Here is a 21,595-nt window from a genome sequence, read left to right as displayed (position 1 = left end):
TTCTTGTTTATAATGATTCGTGATTGACTTAGTTTGAGCCTATAAATTTTAGCATGAGACTTGAAAATATTAAGTATGATTCGTTGTAAAATCATAGAAGTCTTCATTAATCATCTGTATATCTTGGAGGTGGCATTTATGATGGGAAGGCTTCTTAATTTTCCCATGATGGGAGAAGGTCAAATATACCATTGATATATTAATAAAATATTGAATGGCCTACATATGAGATTGGGTACCTTTTCTACCAATCACCTTGTATTTTCCCTCCATTTTATTCAATTGTAGATGTTAATTTTTTTTTTGTAGTGGTCGGGATTTGAACCCCGGACCTTGCATATTTTATGCATTGTTCCAACCAACTGAGCTAAGACGTAGATGTTAATTATACATATATAGTCTCTTTTTCTTAATTTGCTGCGGCTTATTTAAATAAAAAATATTTATACACATATGACAAAGTGTGATATTTAATTGGTTCGAAATGTCCAAAACTTTTTTCAGAGAACAATTACAATTTTTACAACATAATCTATGATTGAGTTTCGGCAAAATTATAATTTGACATTGAATTTTTACGTTTTTGTAGTTTTTCAATAATAATGTTAAATTACATTTGATGTATTTTTTATTTTTTTTGAAGGAGAGGTCTTTTAAAGTTTAGATTAATAACACATTGATTATTTTTATTTCATATCCTTTATTTAACTCTTTAAATGTTGGCCTTTTTAAAATAAAAAAAAAACTCTTTAAATACATCTGATGTATTTTTTATTTTTTTTTGAAGGAGAGGTCTTTTAAAGTTTAGATTAATAACACATTGATTATTTTTATTTCATATCCTTTATTTAACTCTTTAAATGTTGGCCTTTTTAAAATAAAAATAAAAAACTCTTTAAATGTTGGCAGTGTTACCCTTGAATGGTGTGGTACTGTGGTTGTTAAACAAATGATATGTGATATGGCTATTACAAATAAAAAATGATTTTTTTAATCAATTACTCCCTCCGTTCTTTTTTAAGTGTCATTTTTGGAGAAATTTTTTGTTTCAATTTAACTGTCACTTTCAAAGTTCAATGCAACAATAAATGTTGTTTTACCAACATTATCCTTAGTTATTTATTGTGGAGAGAGAAATATATGAAATACTCCTTCCGGTCCTATTTATAAGAGAAATTTGGGTGAACAAAAGTTAATGTATCTAGTTAAAAAATTGGACTAGATACATCAACTTTTGTTGACCCAAATTTCTCTTATAAATAGGACCGGAGGGAGTAAGATATTAAATGACTAAGACTATTATAGTAAAAGTATAGATTATTGTATAAGAAAAAGTAATATTTATTGAATGTCTTGGTTTGTGTAAAATGTTAAAAAATGACACTTAAAAAGAGAACGGAGGTAGTAATTATTTTTTTTCTTAAAAAAACTACTAAGAAAAAAAGTCAAACCATTCATAAAAGATGAACAGTGGACGTGAAAAAATATAATAAAGACAATAATTAAGTAATACAAACATATTTAGTTTTGTGGGGATAAAAATTGTAAAATAGAAAAGACTGGTACTGCTGGCTATAACCAGTCAACTCAACTTCTCCCATCATGGGAAAATTAAGAAGTGTTCTCGGTGGCGTTTAGCCTGGGAATGGAGAGTTTTTTCCCACCATGGGAAAGCTCTCATTCCCAGGACAGGTGGCGGTGAGGTACCTATTCAAAAATAAAATAAATAAAAATTAAATTAGTTTTTTACTGCTTTTTTGCTTTTTCCAGTGCACCTCCCCCATTTTGCTATGTATAACACAAATTAATTTCAGAACACAATATTGCTTAAATTGATTTCATTCAACCTTAATTCCAACAGCCTAAATCCGTTCCAATGATAACAAATCCGATATCATCTTCTTTGCTTAACCAACGACATGACTTCATCTTCTCCGTCGATAATTTTGTTCCGGCGACAACGTTCTCCCTCGACAATCTTCTTTGCCGGAACCCATCGGATATGTCACCGATTCAGTTTCTTACATAGAACAAGGTATGATTTTACACTTCTCCGAAAATGGTTCTTCGATAGTTCATATACCTGTGTCTTGTGTTCTTCATTTATATCTTATCATATTTCAATTTTGCATTTGAAACATAAATTGTTATGATTGTGATTGTCATTTGAAAGTTGTTGTATTCCAAATCCTGTGTATTCGATTTTGTTAAATTTGTTTATTTTGTGAGTTTTGGCAAGATTTTGTTAAAAAATTTCGAAAGAAGCAATTATGGTTTTACATATTTGGTAATATAAGTAGTTTTCCCCTTTGTGTTTTATTCAAAGTCCTTGAATTTGTCTCGTTTTCCCCTGTTTAAAATAACTAGTGTTCTGCTAAGATCTTGAATTTCATAAATTTTGAGTGTGTTTGAGCTGGTAATAACTCAATAGTAATAACTCAACTTTGGAATGACAATGCGATGCAACTATGAAATTTAAACACAACTGTCCCAATACACTGTGTGTTTAACGATGCATAAACCAAAAACACAAGTATCTGTAAAATCAAGAATTGTGATGGAATTATGAAAAATGACATAGCTTGTTATATAACTTATACTTCCAGTTGATTATTAATTAATTAATTTAGTATGTTACATACATAGGCCTTGAGATTTAATTTGAAGATTATGGTATTACAATGTGCAGAATGGAATGGATATTGATGAAATAATAGAAATTTTACAAGTATATCGACGTACCGAATTCGTTGAGGGCGATCCGGAGGTAAATGGTTATTTTTTTAAAGGATAGATAAAATTGAAATTTATAATTAGCATTTGGTTGTATATTATATTACCTAATTTGTGGTGAAATTTTTTTATTTGTAGAGCTTTGGGCAGTAGTTGTGGCTCTGGTATGGAGGTCGACAACAATTCAACTGACGAAGATGTAGGGGAATCAAACAACGAATGATTTTCGTGCAACTACGGCGCTGCAATAATCGTGGATAGTATGGTTGATATTTAGACTTAAACCAAATGAAAGAATACTCAATGACTAATCAAACTCTAAACTCTCCTCTAAATGGAAATAATCTTAGACCTAAAACAAATGTAAGAATGATCAATGGATGTTCAAACTCTAAACTCTCCTTTAAACGGAAAGAACCATATAACTAAACCAATTTTAAGAATGACCAATGGGTGTTTAAACTCTCTAATTTGATCCGAACAAAATGAATATTCATCCTAAACCACTTGCAACACTATTTAAAATTGTAAATTGTTTAATTTTTTTACTAAGTTTCAAAGTTACTACCTAAATATATTTACATACACCTCCTTTATTATTTTTTAAACTATAAAACAACTAAATATGAGTAAACTATTTCTTTCAAAAAAAACACTAATAATCAATGAGTATGTTTCTAAAAATTCAAAACACATGTTATTCAACGTAAAAAAAAATTTCAAAGCGTTGTTCAAATTTTATGTTATTTCAAACTATTATTCAACATAAACATTTATTTACGCATATTAATTTATTTTAATATTTGATATAATTATAAAAAAAAATACAAGTAATAATAAAGGGCTGCAAATAATAATTTGTTTGGACAAGTTAAAATTAGAAATCAAGCCCATGTTTAATTGCCAAAAGCCCATAAACCATTACAAAAAGCCCAACACTTCAAACAAAATGAAATAGTATTATTTAATCTGCAGGTGGGGCCGTTGCTTTTGGTGTACCATGTGCCAGCAAAAAGTTAAAGCAAGTAGCAGGTGATAGATCTGAACCGCCTGAATAAAAAATCAATATATCAATGGACCATATTAAACTTTCCCATCATGGGAAAGAACTTCCCTTTCCCATACTAAACCCCACCAGTGTTCTCATCATAACCTGCACCATATCTTGGATTCAACCTTAATATATTGAACTATAATATCTTCCGGATAAGATCTCTCATTGGATACTTCATAAGCATAGTTGAAAAATTTTGTCAAAAAAAAAAAAAAAAAACATAGTTGAAAAATTGTGGTTTAATATTCCGTGCTTGCATAGTCAAAAAGCCGACGTTCTATAATGGATGTGAACTTTGTTTATCCTCAAACAAATGTCCTACAAAACAACTATTCTAACATGACTTAATAAATTTCAAACCAAGTGAAAAGTTTCCAAATTCAAAATTTTTCAAATTGCACAATCATAACTTCCAATTAGGGATGGCAAAGCGGGCCGGCCCGCCCCATTTAGGCCCGCCCCGTCTAAGCCCGCTAAAAACGAGACGAGACGAGACGAGTCAAATTTTATGACCGAGTCCAAAATCTCACCCCGCCCCGTTTAGTGGCGGACTTGCGAGTTGGCGGGCTGGCCCGCCAAACAATTTTTTTTTTTTTTACAACTTAATTGTTACAAAAAAAAAACTATGTTGCTTTTATCGTAAAAAAATATAAAAGAATAGGTAGCAAGTAAACTTGTGAAAAACAAGATAATTATCAAATTGTCGAATTCAACATCATAACTAATAGCAAAATAAGGCAAATCCGCAACATAAAACAAATCATAAAATAAATCCAACAACCAAATTATAAAATAAGTCTCAAAATAAATAAACTCAACAACTAAGATAAATCCAAAAGCATAAAATAAGTCTTAAAATAAATCTAACAACCAAATAAATCCAAAAGCATAAAATAAGACTCAAAATAACAAATTGAAACACGAGTTAAGCGGGCCGCCCCGCCCCCGTGCATGTCCCGTTTCCAACGAGTTAAGCGGGCCGCCCCGCCCCGCCCCGTGCCCGCCCCGTATTTTAACGAGACGAGACGAGCCGAGCCAACAATAGAAAGCGAGTTCAAAACTTCGACTCAGCCCGCCAAAAATAGCGAGCCAAACGGGCCAGCCCGACGGGTCAGACCCGTTTTGCCACCCCTACTTCCAATGACTCTTTTTTTGGCTAAAGCAAACTTTACTAATATCATTAACCTACAAGGAGGACAAATCTCAAAAACATGGCGACTAGCCGAAGAACAGGCAGCCCTAGCAATGTATGAGCAGTCATGTTCGCTTGTCACCTTACAAACTTTACCTCAAAGTCGAAATATAAAACTAACATAGACTTAATACTAGAAACTATTGCAATAAACTCCGATGCACCACATCCGGGGGAAGAGATACAATCCACAAGAGTACGCGATCCGTTTAAAAAACCACCTTACTCCACCCTTTATTGATGGCCACCTGAATTGCATCCGGCAGCGCCAATGTTTCACCTTCAAGGACAGTAAACTAAGAAAGTTTCCACACGGACTGGGCGAAACAACATCCTATAGAAGAAATACCTTCAACTCAATGTAACGCTATTTCGGTTGCATTTCAGCCATCTGTAATCCGGTTTTTGCCATCGAATATGCAGATGCAAAAGAGGTGATGCATGATTGTTCGGTTCCTGCACAGTTGGAACTTCTTTCTACTGCTGCCACCCACTCAAAACCAGCCTGCCTATTCTTGTCGTTGACTCTCGATTGTCATTCGACACAAAATCATTTCTGACTGGCCAAAGCTGCCATAGCAGTACCCCAACATGTCCTGCTGTATCAGAATTTTCCTGACTGCATATGTCAAACAACAGTTCCAGCAGGCTATGAAGTTACTAACCCGAGGCAACAGTACAACTAATAGTCCTGCATAAAACCAACTTTCTTAGATATTTCACACCCAACAAATGGGTGCCAATCAGTCTCCTCTTCCTTATCACAACATGGACAGATGTTGGTACACGGAACATGTCGCTGAATCAGCTTTGCTCGCGACGGAATACAGCCACGAAAGATTCTCCACACCACATTACACGCCTTGTGCAGGGTGTGAACCTTCCACAATCTATTCCAGTCACCAGGTACATGATGTTGATACAAGGGCACAACATCCCGAAGAGTAATATGATATCCAGACTTGACAGAATACAAGCCATTCCACTCCTCTTGCCACACAACTTTGTCATCATGAACAGATGGAATCAAGGGGGTCTGAAGAACAGCATGCGCGCGCCCCTTCAAAAGACAACAAATCAACAAATTTATCAACATCTCATTTGTTTCCCTCTTTAATCATCAAATTAGACAAGAATAAATCATACACACCTTGATTTTGGGACGATGGAAGTCAATTACCATGCTCACTTCGAAGCCAAGGGTCTCCTATTACACGGATTTGTGAGCCATCACCTATTCTCCACATACAACCACGTAAAAGAATTTTTCGCGACATCCAAATACTCCTACAGACATAACTAGGATTAAATCCAAGCTTATTATACAAATGATGTTTTTGATTGTTTGTTTCCCTAACTTTTTATTATAAACTTTCAATTTCTTTCAAGATGCTTATTGCATTTTGTTTGAGAACGGGAGCTATGTCGTGTATTATAATGTCTGAAGTACAATTTATGCTTTAATAAATTAGATATGCATCACACACAAAAAAATATTCAATCCCATTTTGAAGTGTAAAAGTTGTTGTTAATATCGGTGTATGACTATTAAACTCATTAAAGTATAGATAGATTGTATTTGGAGTGTGACAGTTGATGTGATGAATATATTGCATTACATATTCTTACAATATTGGAATGGTTGTTGCTAATGAAGATTTGATAAACAAAATCTTAAGATGTTAAGCAAGAATTAGCAAGCAGTCCAAGGTTATCAACAATGATTGTAACAACTTCATTTGGAAAGTTTCACAAGCATGAACAATAGTTAATTAGATTAACCAAAGAGTATAGAAAAGGAAAAATAATAATATTTCCCTCGTTGACTCATCCTTAAATGTTGAAATTAAAGATGTTGAAAGTAGTGCAAATGATAAAGAGGGTTTAAGTGTCGAGGAACTAAGACTGTTAGTCAAAATTCTCAACAAATTTTTGTTAACAAATAAAAATTATTTTGTTAGCCGAAATCGGCATATAGGTGTTTGAAAGCTAGGCAGATTTCCTCCCAATTGATGGAAGGTCAGGTGAAAGCTACAACAGCTGAATTAGCGATAGTCGGTTCTTTCTTGTGTCAACTGACTAATATGTAGATCATGAACACCTCAAACTGAGTCAAAGCTCAATAGAATTGGACAATGAGTCATTAAACCCACGTTCCATGTTTATACCTACACTAACCGCAAGGAGCGATGAGTTATGATGCACGTTTTGAGGGAAGGTTGCACATTATGGATCTTGTCAATTGATCATATCGTGAAGTGGGGATCTTATAGCCGAACGTGGGGCTCTCTAGACCCTTCAACGAGTGAAAACCAACTCCTTACCTGCGGAAATAGTAGAGTAAGGCTAGTGATTGTAGGCTATGTTGTTTCGGCTAGTAAGAATAGTTTTTTTCCTATAAACACCTCTTTTGTGCAATGCATTATACACACAATCAAACAAACACATTATTTTAACTATTTTTGATCCTTTTATCATTAAGTCATTATTTGTATTTTACATGCATTTCTAAGACTATTAGGAAGTTAAGCAACCTATAACCCAGTGGGACAATAAGACCATTATAGATGATAAATTCAGTTCTCTAGGTCAAGACTATGTTTGGAGTATGCATCTTAGTATCGAAACAATCTTGGCGGTGGTATGGATCAATCATCATCATGAAGAATGGCAGGCCAACAAAATTCGAACGAGCCTTCACAAACATTATGAATTATGCCAACACACTTGGCTCCTCATAGTGTTTATGAGGGACTATTCGTTGATTCACATGAGACTCTAGTAGTAACGACAACATCTTTAATTAGATAGCAGGTTGACTTAGGGATACAAGACATAATTTATCATGTCTTTCAATAACTTGCTAACATTGTTAAACCAATGGTTCATAATGAGGTTCAACAAGCCAATTAGCTTGAGACCAGACAAGCCAAATTCGGGTGCAATTCGGTCACCGATACCCCAAAAGTGTTCAAGAGAATCAAGATGCAGCAGACATTGTTACTCAAAGTCAGTCGATCATTACTTCAGTAGGACCTCAGCTGGTCCAGCTGATACATATACAATATGTACCTTTTACTTCTTTGACAAGTGATAGGTTTCAACTAAACAAAGACAAGATTTCAAGAAAATTGATCCATGCTTATAATAGAGGTGAAAGGGTGAAGAGACAAATGGCCATAGACAAGGAACAAGGTAGAGGAATGATCAGGTAATGGTTGATCAACTGTGGTATGTCATAAAAAATAGGGGGATTCTGAATCAGAATTATCGACACCAACATAGTTGTGTTCGTGGTTTTCCGGAATGAAAAAAAGACATTTTCCAAGGTTTCAGAAAGAAAATAGAGAACTTCGGAATGCTTAAATCAAGAAGAAACTTAAGAGAAGATAAAGGAGGATATATAGAAAATGGGAAATGTTAACTTGTGCCCTTAAGACACAAGTTAATGAAACAAATATAGAAATAGCTTATTGGACTGTGTGCATTACATTTAATTTTCAGCTTTTTATTGAGTTGGATGCACAAAATTTTATAAAATATTTCTTCTTTTAGGCTTCTTAACATGTGCCCTAAGGGCACAAGTTAACACTACCCATAGAAAATAGAGAACTTAGGAAGACTTAAATCAAAAAGACATTTTTCTTTATCATTTAAAAAAGTGTAACAAACTAGATGAGTATATATATACTTACTTTTTCATTATCCCAATTATACTATTAAACAATTTTTTCTATAATAAAGAGTGTTGTTGGTGTCGTTAAAAAAATAAGAATTTTGATATATTTTTTTGTCCTCGTGAGCTAAGCTCATTTGGTAGGGACAATGCATAATATATGCAAGGTCTGGGGTTCAAACCTAGTCACCACAAAAAAAAAAACCAAATTTAAAACACAAATTGATCTGAAAAACCCAAAAAATTCGCACATAAATTTGAATTTATTGAATGTGTTTGGATGACCTTTTGTAAAAACTATTTGTATCGGATTTCAGATTTTTTTTTATAATCAAAATACATAATTTTTTATATATTTCAAACATACTCAGATCACTCTAATTTTATAAATTTTAGTATGTCATATTTTTTTTTTTTTAAAGATTTAGTATGTCATATGTTATATTTATATCAAACCAATTACCTTATGATTTCTTTACAACATTAATAGAAATTTTACAATTCTAATATGAATATCCAAAAATCAAACCAAATTAAATCACATTCTTTTAAATGAGTAATGTAATTCAAACCAAATATTATGTGATTTTTTCTTTGGATCAAATATAAAGTTACTTTAAAATTGATCCAAATCACATCACGAACACCTCTCGTTACTAATACTAATACAAAAATCAATGTTCATCTAAATATTAATACAAATTATTAAAAAAAATTGTCTCAATCTATCTTTATCGATATTTTAAACATTACTGAAGGAAAAAATATATATATATATATATATATATATATATATATATATATATATATTGTGTCATCTTAAATATGGGCACTGGGTGTTTGTCGATCCGACTCTGGGTCATAAATGATGGTAAAATGTATCATTTTTGTTCAACTTGATTTTATAACTTACCAAAATTGACGTTTATTATATGGGTCTTACTAACATGTGCCCCTGGAGCACTGGTTAAGATACCAAAAAGTTAATTTATGACCATAAAAGGAAACCTTTTTTGACTTGTTGTATATTAATCACACAATTTCAAAGCATTAAATACTATATAACTTCCTTTTTTAGTATTCTTAACCAGTGCCCCGAGGACACCGGTTAGCATTTCTCATATATATTTTATAAAAAATTAAAAATAACATTAACACAAAACAAAAAATAAAAATAAATAAAAATATACAAGGGGAAATAACAAATAAAAATAGACACCCAGAAACCCACAACACAACACTACATTTGTACTGTGCTTTTTTTTTGCAGATAGACAGAAGCATGATTGATAGGCTTTTATTGTAACCCATCTCCATTGTCATCATCTTCTACCCCCATTTCTGCTTCTTACATCCAACTCAATAATTTTCCAGCCCTTTTGTATTCTTTAATGAGTTTCGTTCAACAACCCCATTCTCTTACTCTAGTCGCAATTGTGAATTTCCAGAAACCAAATCGCAATCCCGGCGACGGTAGCTGATAGGATAACGGAAGAAAGAAGGCACAAGAGCTTTAGGAAGAAAAGGAATTGAAATTGGAATCTGCAGCAACCGGAAGTTTGAGATCGGCGCCGCTGAATGTATGATTCAAGTACAATCTATTAAAATTTTATGATTTAATATTTATGTTTTTATTTTTATACACATGATTATGATTAGTATTTTTATTAAAGTTAAATTGTTTGTGTCCTGTGACTTGGGGTCCTCGACACTGTATGACACGAGAGTGTGACAATCAGGAATTGTTTTCAGTTATTAATTGTTCTCAAGTTTAATTATTTTATGATGCATTGCTGAGTTAATTTAGTTCTGATTTTGCTATTGGGACAGGTGTGACAGGTGAAAGCATAGTGTGCTTCTCAAATTGTGTTTTCGTTAATGTTGTTATTCTGGTGCATCAGATAACACTGTTTGGGATCCTAGCTCAGTTGTAATTGAAGGAACCACATCACTTGGTGGGGTGGGAAAGCATATGCGACTATGTACAACGCGTATTTTTCTTCAACCATATATGGTGTCAGCTGCAAAGAATCATTCCCTTTATCTTTCAATGGCTACTCGAACCTATGGTATGAAAGATTTGACAGAACCTCGTCAAACTGTTTGTCATGCCGTGGTTGTTGTGACTGTTGTGCTCTCTCCACCTATAGAGTACCCGTAAAGCCTTGTCTTCTAAATGGGTTGAGGCAGTCCACTCTTCTTCAATTGTCAGCAACTAGGAGCTTTATTTTCAGAGGTGAAAACCTGTACTGTTCTCGGGTTCCTTATGGTCTTGTTAGAGGTTCTTGTGAGCTTAAGTGCTCTACCAATGAAAAAAATGTTTGCAATACAAGTAGAAGAAGCAGAATAAAGGAAAGATGTGTTTGCTCAGCCTCACAGAAAGGGAGAGAAAGAGAAGATTTCCCTTCATTTGCTTCTGATGAATCTGAATTAGTTCTCAGCTTTTTGAGTGAGGAAGTAGATAAAGATGCTACATGTACCAAATCGAAGAATGTGTCTTCATCCAACAGAACTGAAGCCAAGAAGAAGATAAATAATTTGAGTAGAGAGAGAAATTTCAATTTGAGTGAGAAAACAAAAACAAAGAAAAAGGGAAATTTGAAGCAACATGAAGTATCCTCCATAGACTTGAGAAGAGAATGCGAAATAAATGACACTGAAAAGGAAGCCTTTACAAAAGGTGAAAACTGTAAGAAACAGAGAGATATGTCTAGCTGTTCATCTTATTACACACTCTCGTCCGGAGATTTTGAGAGTGACGTGGAAGTGCAGCATAATATGGGTTTGGAAGAATTTTCACTGGGATATGAGGAGGATGAAGCAAACCGCGTGGAGGGAAACGTAAAGGAAGAATTCAACAGGCAAAGAGTTGACCAAAAGAAGGTGCACGACGTTTCAAATGAAGAAAGAATTGTAGGTGCAGATATTGATTGGAATATAAGAAAGAAGTCCGAAAAAATGCTGACCGAGGGAACCTTTCAGGAAACTGATACCACAAGAGAGAACCAATATATGCATCGAAAAGGATCTACAATGCATGAATCTGGTTATGGAAAAGCTTCTATTTCACAGAAGCAAGTCCACAGTGAGGAAGATAATTCATCTTTCGTAGAACATTTGGATAAGATAACAAACAAGGCATACATTCAAACAGGAAACAGAAGAAAGAATCAATCTTCATATGCACAAGAGTCTGGTCGCGATGAAATTGAGACAACTTTATTATCAGGAAAGAGATTCAGTGGCAGTGAAGAGAACCTTGAAATATCCAACTCATTTAAAAAAACAAGTGATAAACATGAAAAGTTTGTTGGTTCTACTTCTACCACCGGAATGGAAAGTTTGAAATCAAAGAAAACATTTGGTGGCAAGGAAGGGAATCTTGGGATATCAGAAACACATTTGCAGGAAAGAAGTGATAAACATAAAAAATTTATTGCTTCTAATTCTACCGCAACAAAGGATGTAATAGAGAGAAGTTCCCAAAATTATATAGGAAATTTTAAAATTGAAGACACTGAAAGGACCTCTGATACTGGGATGAAGAACATGGGAGAGAAAAAGAATTCGGTTTTGAGTTCTGCTCAGGGAGTGGAGTTGCAACACCGTAAAGGAGAGAAGATCATTGCACATGATAAAGACAGGAGAAAATCCCAACTGTTTTCTGAAGTATCACAAGTTCATGGGAGTCATGTTGAAGATACATCTATCCTGATGTCTAAAACTAGTGTGAAGAACCAGGAAGAAATATCATACTTAAGTTCACATGAAAGGGATACACGACTCCAAACTGATAGGAGGAGAACTCAGAGTGTTCAACATAGCAAAGGATATGAACATGTCAGCACTTCATCGGAAGGCTTTGACAGTGATGAAAAGCAAGTTTCAAGTTCTCAAATAACTTCTGAGAAGATGAGACTTATGCCAAAAAGTAAATCGGCATCAGCTGTTAAAACTAGAGAAAGTTCTTCCCAAACTGAAGAAAGGATTTTTGAATTTGCTAATGACCACCAAAGATCTAGGAACCCTTCTTCCCAAACGGGTAGAGTTTCAGCTCATGTTGAACAACCTGCTGAGTTTGAAAGCCCTGATATCTACCTTGAAGTTTCAGAGAGTGGCTCTTCTGCTTTGTATGGCAATTCGGGAAGAAGTCCTGCTATGTTTTCAGGATCACATTCCCAATATGAAAGTGATAAGTCATATAGTGAACCTTCTACTTTCATGACTCCAGAGGATGTGCTTGGTTCAGCTAATCGTTTAGAGGAATCATCAAAACAGTTTGTTGATGAGTTTGTGGAGAGGGTCAGGCATGAAGTCGCAACTTCAGAAAGACAGCAAGAGATAGAAGTTGCTGGAACGAAGTTGGCCTCTGATGTTGAGGATAATCAGATGGACAGTTCAAGGCAACAAGGCACTCAAAATGACTCTCAGTCAAAGAGTCATGAGTCCAGCCATTCCACTGGGTTTCTGGGCGCCAAAGGAATTTCTGACGAAATGTGGGATGTAAAAGAACCATCTGTTGGGCATGGTCTATCATCTGAAGAACCAGAGATCAACAATGAAACTGCAAAACCAATTGTCAAAAGAACAGGAAGGTCCATGTGGAGTATGCTTTCTGATATTGTTCAATTACGTTGGAGTTCACGTGCTGGTTCCTCCACTTCTTCTGGGAGATCAGGTGACAGAAACTCACCAAACAAATCTGACAGTGAGACATGGCATTCTGGGCAGGAGCGTGAGGAAACTGGTAAAAGTGTGCTACCACAAGCCATGACTGCTGATAAATCAAAACCAGGTACTCATTATACCCAAAGTGAGGGAGATGTGTCGGACACTAAAATACTGAAGGACAAAGGAAAACATATTGAAGTTGGATCATCTTCTCCAAATAAATTGGAAAGTGGATCAACATCAATAGGCACCTCATATGCTGCTGCAGAGGAATTTTCTAGTCGAACTGAAAATGAAAAAGATTTGAAAGTCACTACTTCTGGCTTAAAAAAAATGGAGTCACCAAATCCATTATCTGTTAGAAGGCAACCTATTGCAGCAGAAATTGTAAATATCGGTGGATCTGACATTTCCAGAACTGAATCAGTGATGCCGATAAAAGAATCCGTTGCTCCTGTGAAGACTGAAATGTCTGGCTCAGACAGAAAGGATGGAGAGTTGAAACAACGGAAGTTTCAGCGGAAAAGTCAGGTTTCAAGAGATAGGTTCGATGACTGGGAAGAAGCCTATAATGTTGAACTTGAACAGCGACGAACTGATGAATTGTTCATGAAGGAAGCACTTTTGGAAGCCAGAAAGGCCGGTGATACTTGGGAGGTCCCTGTCGGTGCTGTTCTTGTGCAGCATGGAAAAATTATTGCAAGAGGATGCAACTTGTAAGCGTCAATATTTTTGCATTAGTTCATTCTTTCCAGTTATGTGAATTTTAAATTTATATCAAAATATCTGTTCCAGAGTAGAAGAGTTACGGGACTCCACAGCTCATGCAGAGATGGTCTGTATACGAGAAGCTTCAAAACATCTCAACTCATGGAGACTATCGGTAAGTTTTCCTGGTTTAAATTCAAAGTGTTTTTTTATTTTATAACCAAAGTTTAATATTCATTTGATATGTTTCTCTTATATTATTTTTGAACCCATTTTCTTACTTACTAATTATAGTATTCCACAACTTTTGTGTTATTTGACAACATAGCAGCAGACTCATTATTTTATAAAATACTGAATAATTTCACCTCAAGTTGATGAAAGCAACCAAATGCTTGGTAAATTTGAAGGATAACTAAATAAAAATGCCTATAAGGCCATGTTTGGTTTATAGTTACTAATGATGTACCTTTTCCCCAAAGGAGCTCTAGAGTTACTTTGAGTCCAAAGTTAGATTTGCAGTTTTTCAACTGCAAAACCAAAAACGAACCCAAATGCCTAGTAGAATTGAGTTGGAGCATTTGTAATGTTGGCAATGGCATACACTATAGTTTATAGATGCCACAATAGCAGTGTCACGTTGCATAACAGCCATGCAGTTTTATGAAAAATGCTGTTGTATAGCTGCTACCCTATCATCTGATACATGTGATAAGCGTGAATGGTTTCTTAATTTTTTTGGAGTTTTATATGGTGATAGTTTCAATTGAGCCTTTAGTAGTTCATATTGGAACAGTTTAATAGTTGTTAAAATGTACAAGGTGCATATTTTTTTTTTTTTTTTGGTGCAGTTTGACATCAGTATACTCATAGTTGGGTTAGAAAGTTTGCCTTTCTTTAAGACACATCTCGGAACTACTTTCGGGGATCATTGTTCAGTATGGCTTAACTACAATAAACTATAGCCAAACCCATTAATCCCCCTTCTCTCGTGGCTTAACTACAATAAACTGGACCATTTACCTATTCAACCAAAGTCAAACCCATTTTTCCTAATACATTATTCTTAGGTGAAATTATTGTGGGATATTTTAAATCATGCTCTTCCACTGGTACTGTGGGATTGCTTCTATTTTGTGAGACTTGCATTAATTTTATACAATAATGAAGTGTGTTAAAAAGATTGTCGCTAAAGCTCTCTAGCAGAGTTCTCAAATAGCAGTCAGGGCGGTGCAATGTCGGATTCCTGTGGCTGAATTTTTGACACCCATGGCCACATTGTGAAGGATGGTGGTGGAATATCACAGAAATTGAATGGGTGAAATAATGTTTATTGATTGCAATCAATGAAAGGGGATACTATGAAGAGAATTCCAGAGCAATGCCCCTACCAGAGGAAATATTCTCCTATGTCACTAACAATAAACGTGCATTATCCATACGACACTACCCTCCTCAATATATTCCCCTCTGCTAACAGAATTCCCTAGATTTCAGGAACGTTTCCAGCCATGTCACTAACTTATTCTTCTCTTTCTTCTCCGTGCGGGTATACTCTATCCACACCTCATGATTGGGCCTTTCATTAACATTAGGCCCAATGTTCTAACATATGGCGGCACCATGGCGTCGTATAGTGTAAATGGAGGATTAAAATGATCGACCGTTTGTCTTCCACCATGGTCCACCATCAATAACACTGCAATATAGTTTCAATAATTTTCCAATAACCTGACCTTTTCATGATTTGAAATTCTTAAAGATTATCTTTGGCTTTTATTTTACACATACCGGAGAAAGTGTATATTGTACTCCCTCCGTTTCAAAATGAGTGTCGCTTTAGCTAAAAAAAATTGTTTCAAAATGAGTGTCGCTTTCAGTTTCCAATGCAATAATAACTTTTTCTTTTCAATTGTACCCTCCAATTAATACTCTGCACACTACTTCCAAAGTATTACTTTTAAAACTAACCAATAGTTAATAAGGATAATTTGGTAAAATAACCATTATCTTTCTCTTAATCATTGCATTTCTTAATATGTGTGTAAACACCTAAAACGACACTCATTTTGAAACGGAGGGAGTATAAAATTCCCTATATGCTGTTCACCAGATTTCAATCCTGTATTTTACATGAAAGATCTATTGAAAAATTAAAACTTCATTTGTCAATGGGAAAGTTTGGGACTGCAGTCATTAGTCCCTTAATAAAGACATGTAGTGTCCTTGATCCTTCATTATCACCAATTTAACTAATCATTGTTCACAGTTTACTTAACAATAGCCGGTACTGTACAACTTTCCTGATGTGGTGTCCTAGATTCAAAAACAAACTCCATTTGCATATTTGCAATGTGTTGAAATTTGGGGCCTAACTCATCCTTACAAAACCGGCTTGTAAGGCGAGGAGTGCCTCCTCTTTATAAACTCTTTTCAAGAGTACTATCTATCCGATGTGGGACTAAATCCACCCCCTCAAAGCCAACACAATGAAGGTGTTGGAGGCTGCAATGAAGGCTAACCAAAGGTCGCAATTTAGGCGACTGGAGGCGGACCGCGATTAAGGCGGAATTTCCAACACAATGTTGTCATTAGGATGTTATTACTTTATAGAAGGTTTCTCCCTAATTTTTATCTATTGATTGGTAATGTTAAAAAAATCATTTGCCGGATGTGGTATTTTATTTTTTTAATCAAAGAATTCATTTAGAAAGAAAACAAAATACGGAGATGGATACGATATCCTCCAGAAGGGAACTACACAGCAAAAGTAAATCTGACCCCTAGAAAACAACCCAGTTGCTATGCGAATCTGAAACAGCAGTCTGATAAGAGAGGACGAACCAAACACCAAAGAGAAGGAAAAAAAATTAGAGAATAAACCCTCAATTTACTCCTTGAAGTATCACTCTCTCTTCAACTTAGCTCTAAAATATATTAAAATAAAAGGTAATCCTTAAAGTATATGAAATTTCTCAATTTAATATATAATGTTTATGAAAACCCGTTTATTAGAGACTAAGTTGAGATACTGATACTTCAGGAACTTAATTGAGTCTTTATTCAAAAATTATATTATGTTATAAAGTAGCGCTCTTTATTTTATCAATTTTATTAAGTAATGTTTGAAAACCAAGTTGTAGCAACAATCTCAATAAACAATTCTGTAAAATCAAAGATTGAATTTCACAATAATTTGCACCCTAATATTATTTATTTGCAGAGATATAAAAATTGAGTATTCAGAGTATGTTAGGAAAGGGGGGATGATTCTGTTTGAATTGCTTTATGATTCATTAGGACTCAATTCCAGTTTCCTTTCCCTAAGGCGGAATTAAGTTGAGAGTGATACTTCATAGACTAAATTGTAGGTTTTTATTCTAACAGCAAAAATTGAATTTCACAGTAATTGTAGCAGTTAGTTATGTTTAAACAAAACAAAAATCACATATTTGGTAGTATTTTTTTTATATTTTTGTGATAGAAAAGCAATATTTGGTAGTAGTGAATTGGAGTAAGAGGAAAGTAAATGATACATCTTGATAAATGGTTAATGTATATTAGTTCTGGTATTTGATATACTTCCATAAATTAGTATGATGGCTTATTTGGACACAAATTTACCCTTGTCAGGAAACTACACTTTATGTAACGCTTGAACCCTGTGCAATGTGCGCTGGTGCCATTCTTCAGGCAAGAGTAGATACTGTTGTGTGGGGAGCTCCCAATAAGCTTCTTGGAGCTGATGGCAGCTGGGTTAGGTATGCAGTCATGTCATTATACTTCTTTGTATTGTTCATAATTATATATGCAATGGCACGGAGTATCTAATAAATTGTTCATTCTATGTACCTTTATTTTTCTATGAGTAGTGCAAGCAACACTCACTTGAAGTCTCGAACACACTTTTCAACACTCACCCTCTTGTCGCATTGAATGTACGTGGGTTCCACCATTTTGAAAATGGACCCCACATTAAATGGTGGGGCCTACATTCATTTTACCAAATACTAATCATTTTTCTATCGCCGTCTCTGGTTAACTTGGTCAAGCCTTGAAAACACTTGAATAAGAGGAATTGAACATAGATATGATTTAGTTTATTATTATAATAAGAAAAGGACTTGAGGACACATTTTTAAAAAAAATTGTGGGAGGGGAAATTATTATAAAATTGGAATCTTAGAGATCGAATCCGAGTAAGCTTAAACACACAATTCAATAAAAAAATAGATGTTCATATTCAACTACTGTATTTTGGGATGTGGTACTCTATTGTGCGATGCCTCTGCAACTCAATTCTTTGCTTAAAAGTAATATTCAACTACAGTATGGTCATTTAAAAAATGTTTCTAACCCCATTTTTATTGATCAAAGAGATTTCATTAATACGTACATTTTTGAAAACTCGGTATCCGATCCAATAATCGACTCATTAATATGCACATTAAACATGGTATCGATTATTGAATATGTATAATATGTTGTATGCTATAACCTCATTGTCAAAATTATATAATTACATTTAAACTTCCTGCTAATTCAATTGTTGAGAATCTTGATGAGTTCAACTGGACCTTAGTCTAGTCTTGGAAATAAACAATGATGATGATGATATTTATGATGATGACCAAAATTGCTTTGCAGGCTTTTCCCTGATGGAGGAGAAAGTGTCTCAGAAGCAAGTGATATACCTCCTGCACCAGTTCACCCGTTCCATCCGAAAATAAAAATAAGAAGAGGAGTATTGGCGACAGAGTGCGCAGATGTAATGCAGCAATTTTTTCAACTGAGAAGGCGAAAGAAGAAAGAAGATCCACTTCCTATTACTACCCATCATCCTTCCAAGTTACTCAATAAGATACAAGACATCTTTCATGTAATGTTCTGTTTGTAAGAGAGCAGGTTCACGTCATATTTCCTCATGTTGAGTCATTTTCAAAATTGATGAATAATACAATATTTGTAACCTCTTGAGTAATTTTCAATCACCTATGAGCTGTTGTGGACTGTAGTTTCAACCACCAATTGCAATTTTCATTTCAAGTAATAACTCTGAATGCTATCATAACAAGAACATGATCTTCAATTACATATAGGCCATCATTAAGAAAATACTTGTAAAATCATTTTGCATGAAACCTTTTATTCCTTCTCTCATTCAAGCCAATTTTTTTTTGTTTGGTTACAGAAGAAAAAAGTAAAGAAAAGAAAAACAACTACTCCCTAGGAATGGAGATTCTCAAAGCATATGCAAGCATGGCAGTAGCATACTCCACCTCCATTGGCGGAGATGAAACAATCTTCAGAGTTAAGTTGAGAAGATCCCTTTTGGCGGAAAAATCAGCACACTGATTTCCTTCTTGAAGTGTATGTTGGAACTTCACATGCGAACTCATGAAAAGGTTGGACCATTTCATTTACTAACTTTATAGCAACGAGGGAGTCCGAATAACATGCCAATAATTCTGATGAAGTTTATTGTTGTTGCCGATATGACCAAGAAAACCAGTTATCAATCACCATTACCAAATCTCACCGAGCCACCAAAACGACCAACTCCAAGATTCAAGCCAACTATTTAGCCAAATAACGAGGGAATGTATTCATTCATTCATTCATATATGAAATAAACAAAATTTAAAATGATTGTTGTAATTAATAGTTCTTGAGCACATTTATTTGTAACAAATTACTATTTAAATCTAAAAAGGAAAACATAAAAAGAAACAAAAATCTCAAGAATAAATATAGTACTGTAATTTTCTTTTACATGAGATTGTTATAACAAGGACCAAATTATATTATTGTATTTTAATTCTAAACACCTAATACATTAGAGTGTTAGTTGAAAGAATATTGGATAAGATTAAATATTTGTATAATTAATAATTGATCAAGATGAGATCTGTTAAATCAGTAACATGTTTGAGTTCTATAAAAAAATCAACAATCCGGCTAGAGAATTTGAACGAATGAAGAAATGAGATGTTAACTTATTAGAGATCGACAACTTAGAGTTAACCAAAGACGTAAGAAATGGTATATTATTCTTCTAGTGGTTTGAAAGTAAACTATCACTTCATGTTATATAGATATCAAAGAAGTGTCACTCGATTCCCAAAAAAAAAAGTGTCGCTTGATGTCTACTTTGATTAATACATAATGTCAAAAAAAAACATTGATTAAAACACTAATGTGATTAATCTCTTATTAGTATAAGCTTAATATTGAAACTACACATAACACACGACTGTTCTAATTATTGTTAAATAATTATTTAACGGGTCCTGCTAACCGGTGCCTCCGGGGCACTGGTTAAGCATACCATAAAAGGGAATTATTACCATAAAAGGAAACTGCTTTTGACTTTATTATAAATTAATTACACAATTTCAGTTCATTAACTACTATATAATTTCCTTTTTCATATCTTTAACCAGTGCCCCGGGGGCACCGGTTAGCATTTCCCTTATTTTATTATTTGATAATTAAACTAGAAACTTTAATCAATCAAATAAAATATTTCTAAATGGGATATTATTGTATTTTTACTGGAACTAGAAATAAAATAATATATATAAATTGAGCATATTTGCTTTTCATTATAATATTGAAAGAAGTCTTAACCGTTTGAATGTCTTGAAAATGTGTTATTTTTATGCAAACATTTTCAAAGAGCAACAACATGCAAAAGCAAAACGTGAAGCAATTCTTCTGAAACTTAAAAAAAATGTGGTCATTGGCATGGTCATTAGCAAGTCTAGAAACTTGCTATACTCAATGTCAATGTGTTTTTCAACAATATAATGGACGGTGCACATAGAATAAAAATATACTACTACATGAATTTTGTATTATCTCTTCTCCACTTTCTTCTAAGAAACTCATAGTAAGTTTGCTCGAAGTGTTTTGTTCCACTATTCGAAGGTTGATAGTAACATTAGTCTCTGTGCAAATACACGTAAAGTCTTCATATTATTGGAGAAATATTTTTATATCTAAGTTCAGATTTTATTTCACTATACATGTTGTGACCACATTTTTTTCTCTCTTTCAGGTATACAACATTCCATTGCACTCTCCATTTCCTTTGATACTTCTAATGTTGAATCAGAAATCATGGTGAATGGCTCCTACAACTTTGTGTTTGGATTCATTTGTTGGATCAAAGAACAAACGGTGGGTATCATCTTTGAAACAAGGGGGACAATAAATCTTGCATCAGAGACAGATAAGGAAATCTCAAAGGGTAAGGTTTTGGTAAAAGATGATGAATGAATATTTACAATTATTTCATATTTATACATGTAAAAGATGAAGGAAATCTCAAAGGCTAACGTTTTGAGGGAATTGTGTCCTCTCGTCCAAGTTCTCTTGAGTAAATTAATTTCTATATAAAACAATGACTAAATCATATTACACAGACTAAAAGAATAATAAGCACAAAAAATTATTGTATACGTCAAATATCGATTACTCAAATAATTTTTTTAGATAATTAAAATCCAAAACAAACATTTTTATGAGTACCAAATACATTTTTTTTAGAGGGTGAGGA

At 34.0% G+C, this 21,595-nt stretch overlaps 2 protein-coding genes and 1 long non-coding RNA gene across 4 annotated transcripts; 2 read left to right on the top strand and 1 right to left on the bottom strand.

The window, feature by feature from the left end:
• Nucleotides 1–1,627: 1,627 nt before the first annotated feature.
• On the top strand, nucleotides 1,628–3,274 carry LOC146926121 (uncharacterized). The gene is made up of 3 exons (XR_015034032.1): nucleotides 1,628–2,035; nucleotides 2,690–2,767; nucleotides 2,872–3,274. It is a non-coding gene; the product is annotated as an uncharacterized LOC146926121 (long non-coding RNA).
• Nucleotides 3,275–5,456: 2,182 nt separating this feature from the next.
• On the bottom strand, nucleotides 5,457–6,162 carry LOC146926120 (uncharacterized). Its single transcript, XM_085706864.1, has 3 exons — nucleotides 6,130–6,162; nucleotides 5,705–6,039; nucleotides 5,457–5,598 (listed from the first exon to the last, which is right to left on the bottom strand). Exons 1-3 carry the CDS (start codon nucleotides 6,160–6,162, stop codon nucleotides 5,457–5,459), a joined length of 510 nt encoding a protein of 169 aa, XP_085562990.1.
• Nucleotides 6,163–9,872: 3,710 nt separating this feature from the next.
• Nucleotides 9,873–19,806, top strand: TADA (tRNA arginine adenosine deaminase). 2 transcript variants are annotated; one of them, XM_085758514.1, is made up of 6 exons: nucleotides 9,873–10,235; nucleotides 10,486–14,042; nucleotides 14,122–14,209; nucleotides 17,668–17,795; nucleotides 18,682–18,913; nucleotides 19,226–19,806. In XM_085758514.1, the coding sequence occupies exons 2-6, from the start codon at nucleotides 10,636–10,638 to the stop codon at nucleotides 19,262–19,264; spliced, it is 3,894 nt and encodes a 1,297-aa protein (XP_085614640.1). In that variant the 5' UTR covers nucleotides 9,873–10,235; nucleotides 10,486–10,635; the 3' UTR covers nucleotides 19,265–19,806. The 2 variants fall into 2 exon arrangements, with proteins under 2 accessions (XP_085614640.1, XP_085614641.1); XM_085758515.1 differs by having other exon boundaries at nucleotides 18,682–18,939.
• The last annotated feature ends 1,789 nt before the right edge of the window (nucleotides 19,807–21,595 follow it).

The sequence above is a fragment of the Medicago sativa genome, chromosome 4, assembly GCF_051527215.1.
Source record: "Medicago sativa cultivar Bolivia chromosome 4, Bolivia_mono, whole genome shotgun sequence".
Classification (NCBI taxonomy): Eukaryota; Viridiplantae; Streptophyta; class Magnoliopsida; order Fabales; family Fabaceae; genus Medicago; species Medicago sativa.
Note: the sequence above shows the minus strand (reverse complement) of the source record. Positions and strands in the feature narration are given on the sequence as shown.

Bases quoted from the DNA above. Each gene is read 5' to 3' on its own strand.
- TADA (XM_085758514.1), top strand. From the start codon at position 10,636: ATGTACAACGCGTATTTTTCTTCAACCATATATGGTGTCAGCTGCAAA. The intron at 14,210-17,667 runs GTAAGTTTTCCT...TACCCTTGTCAG, and splicing joins TCAACTCATGGAGACTATCG to GAAACTACACTTTATGTAAC. The intron at 17,796-18,681 runs GTATGCAGTCAT...ATTGCTTTGCAG, and splicing joins GCTGATGGCAGCTGGGTTAG to GCTTTTCCCTGATGGAGGAG.
- LOC146926120 (XM_085706864.1), bottom strand. From the start codon at position 6,162: ATGGTAATTGACTTCCATCGTCCCAAAATCAAG. The intron at 6,040-6,129 runs GTGTGTATGATT...TGTCTTTTGAAG, and splicing joins TCCATCGTCCCAAAATCAAG to GGGCGCGCGCATGCTGTTCT. The intron at 5,599-5,704 runs GTGTGAAATATC...TGACATATGCAG, and splicing joins GATTGGCACCCATTTGTTGG to TCAGGAAAATTCTGATACAG.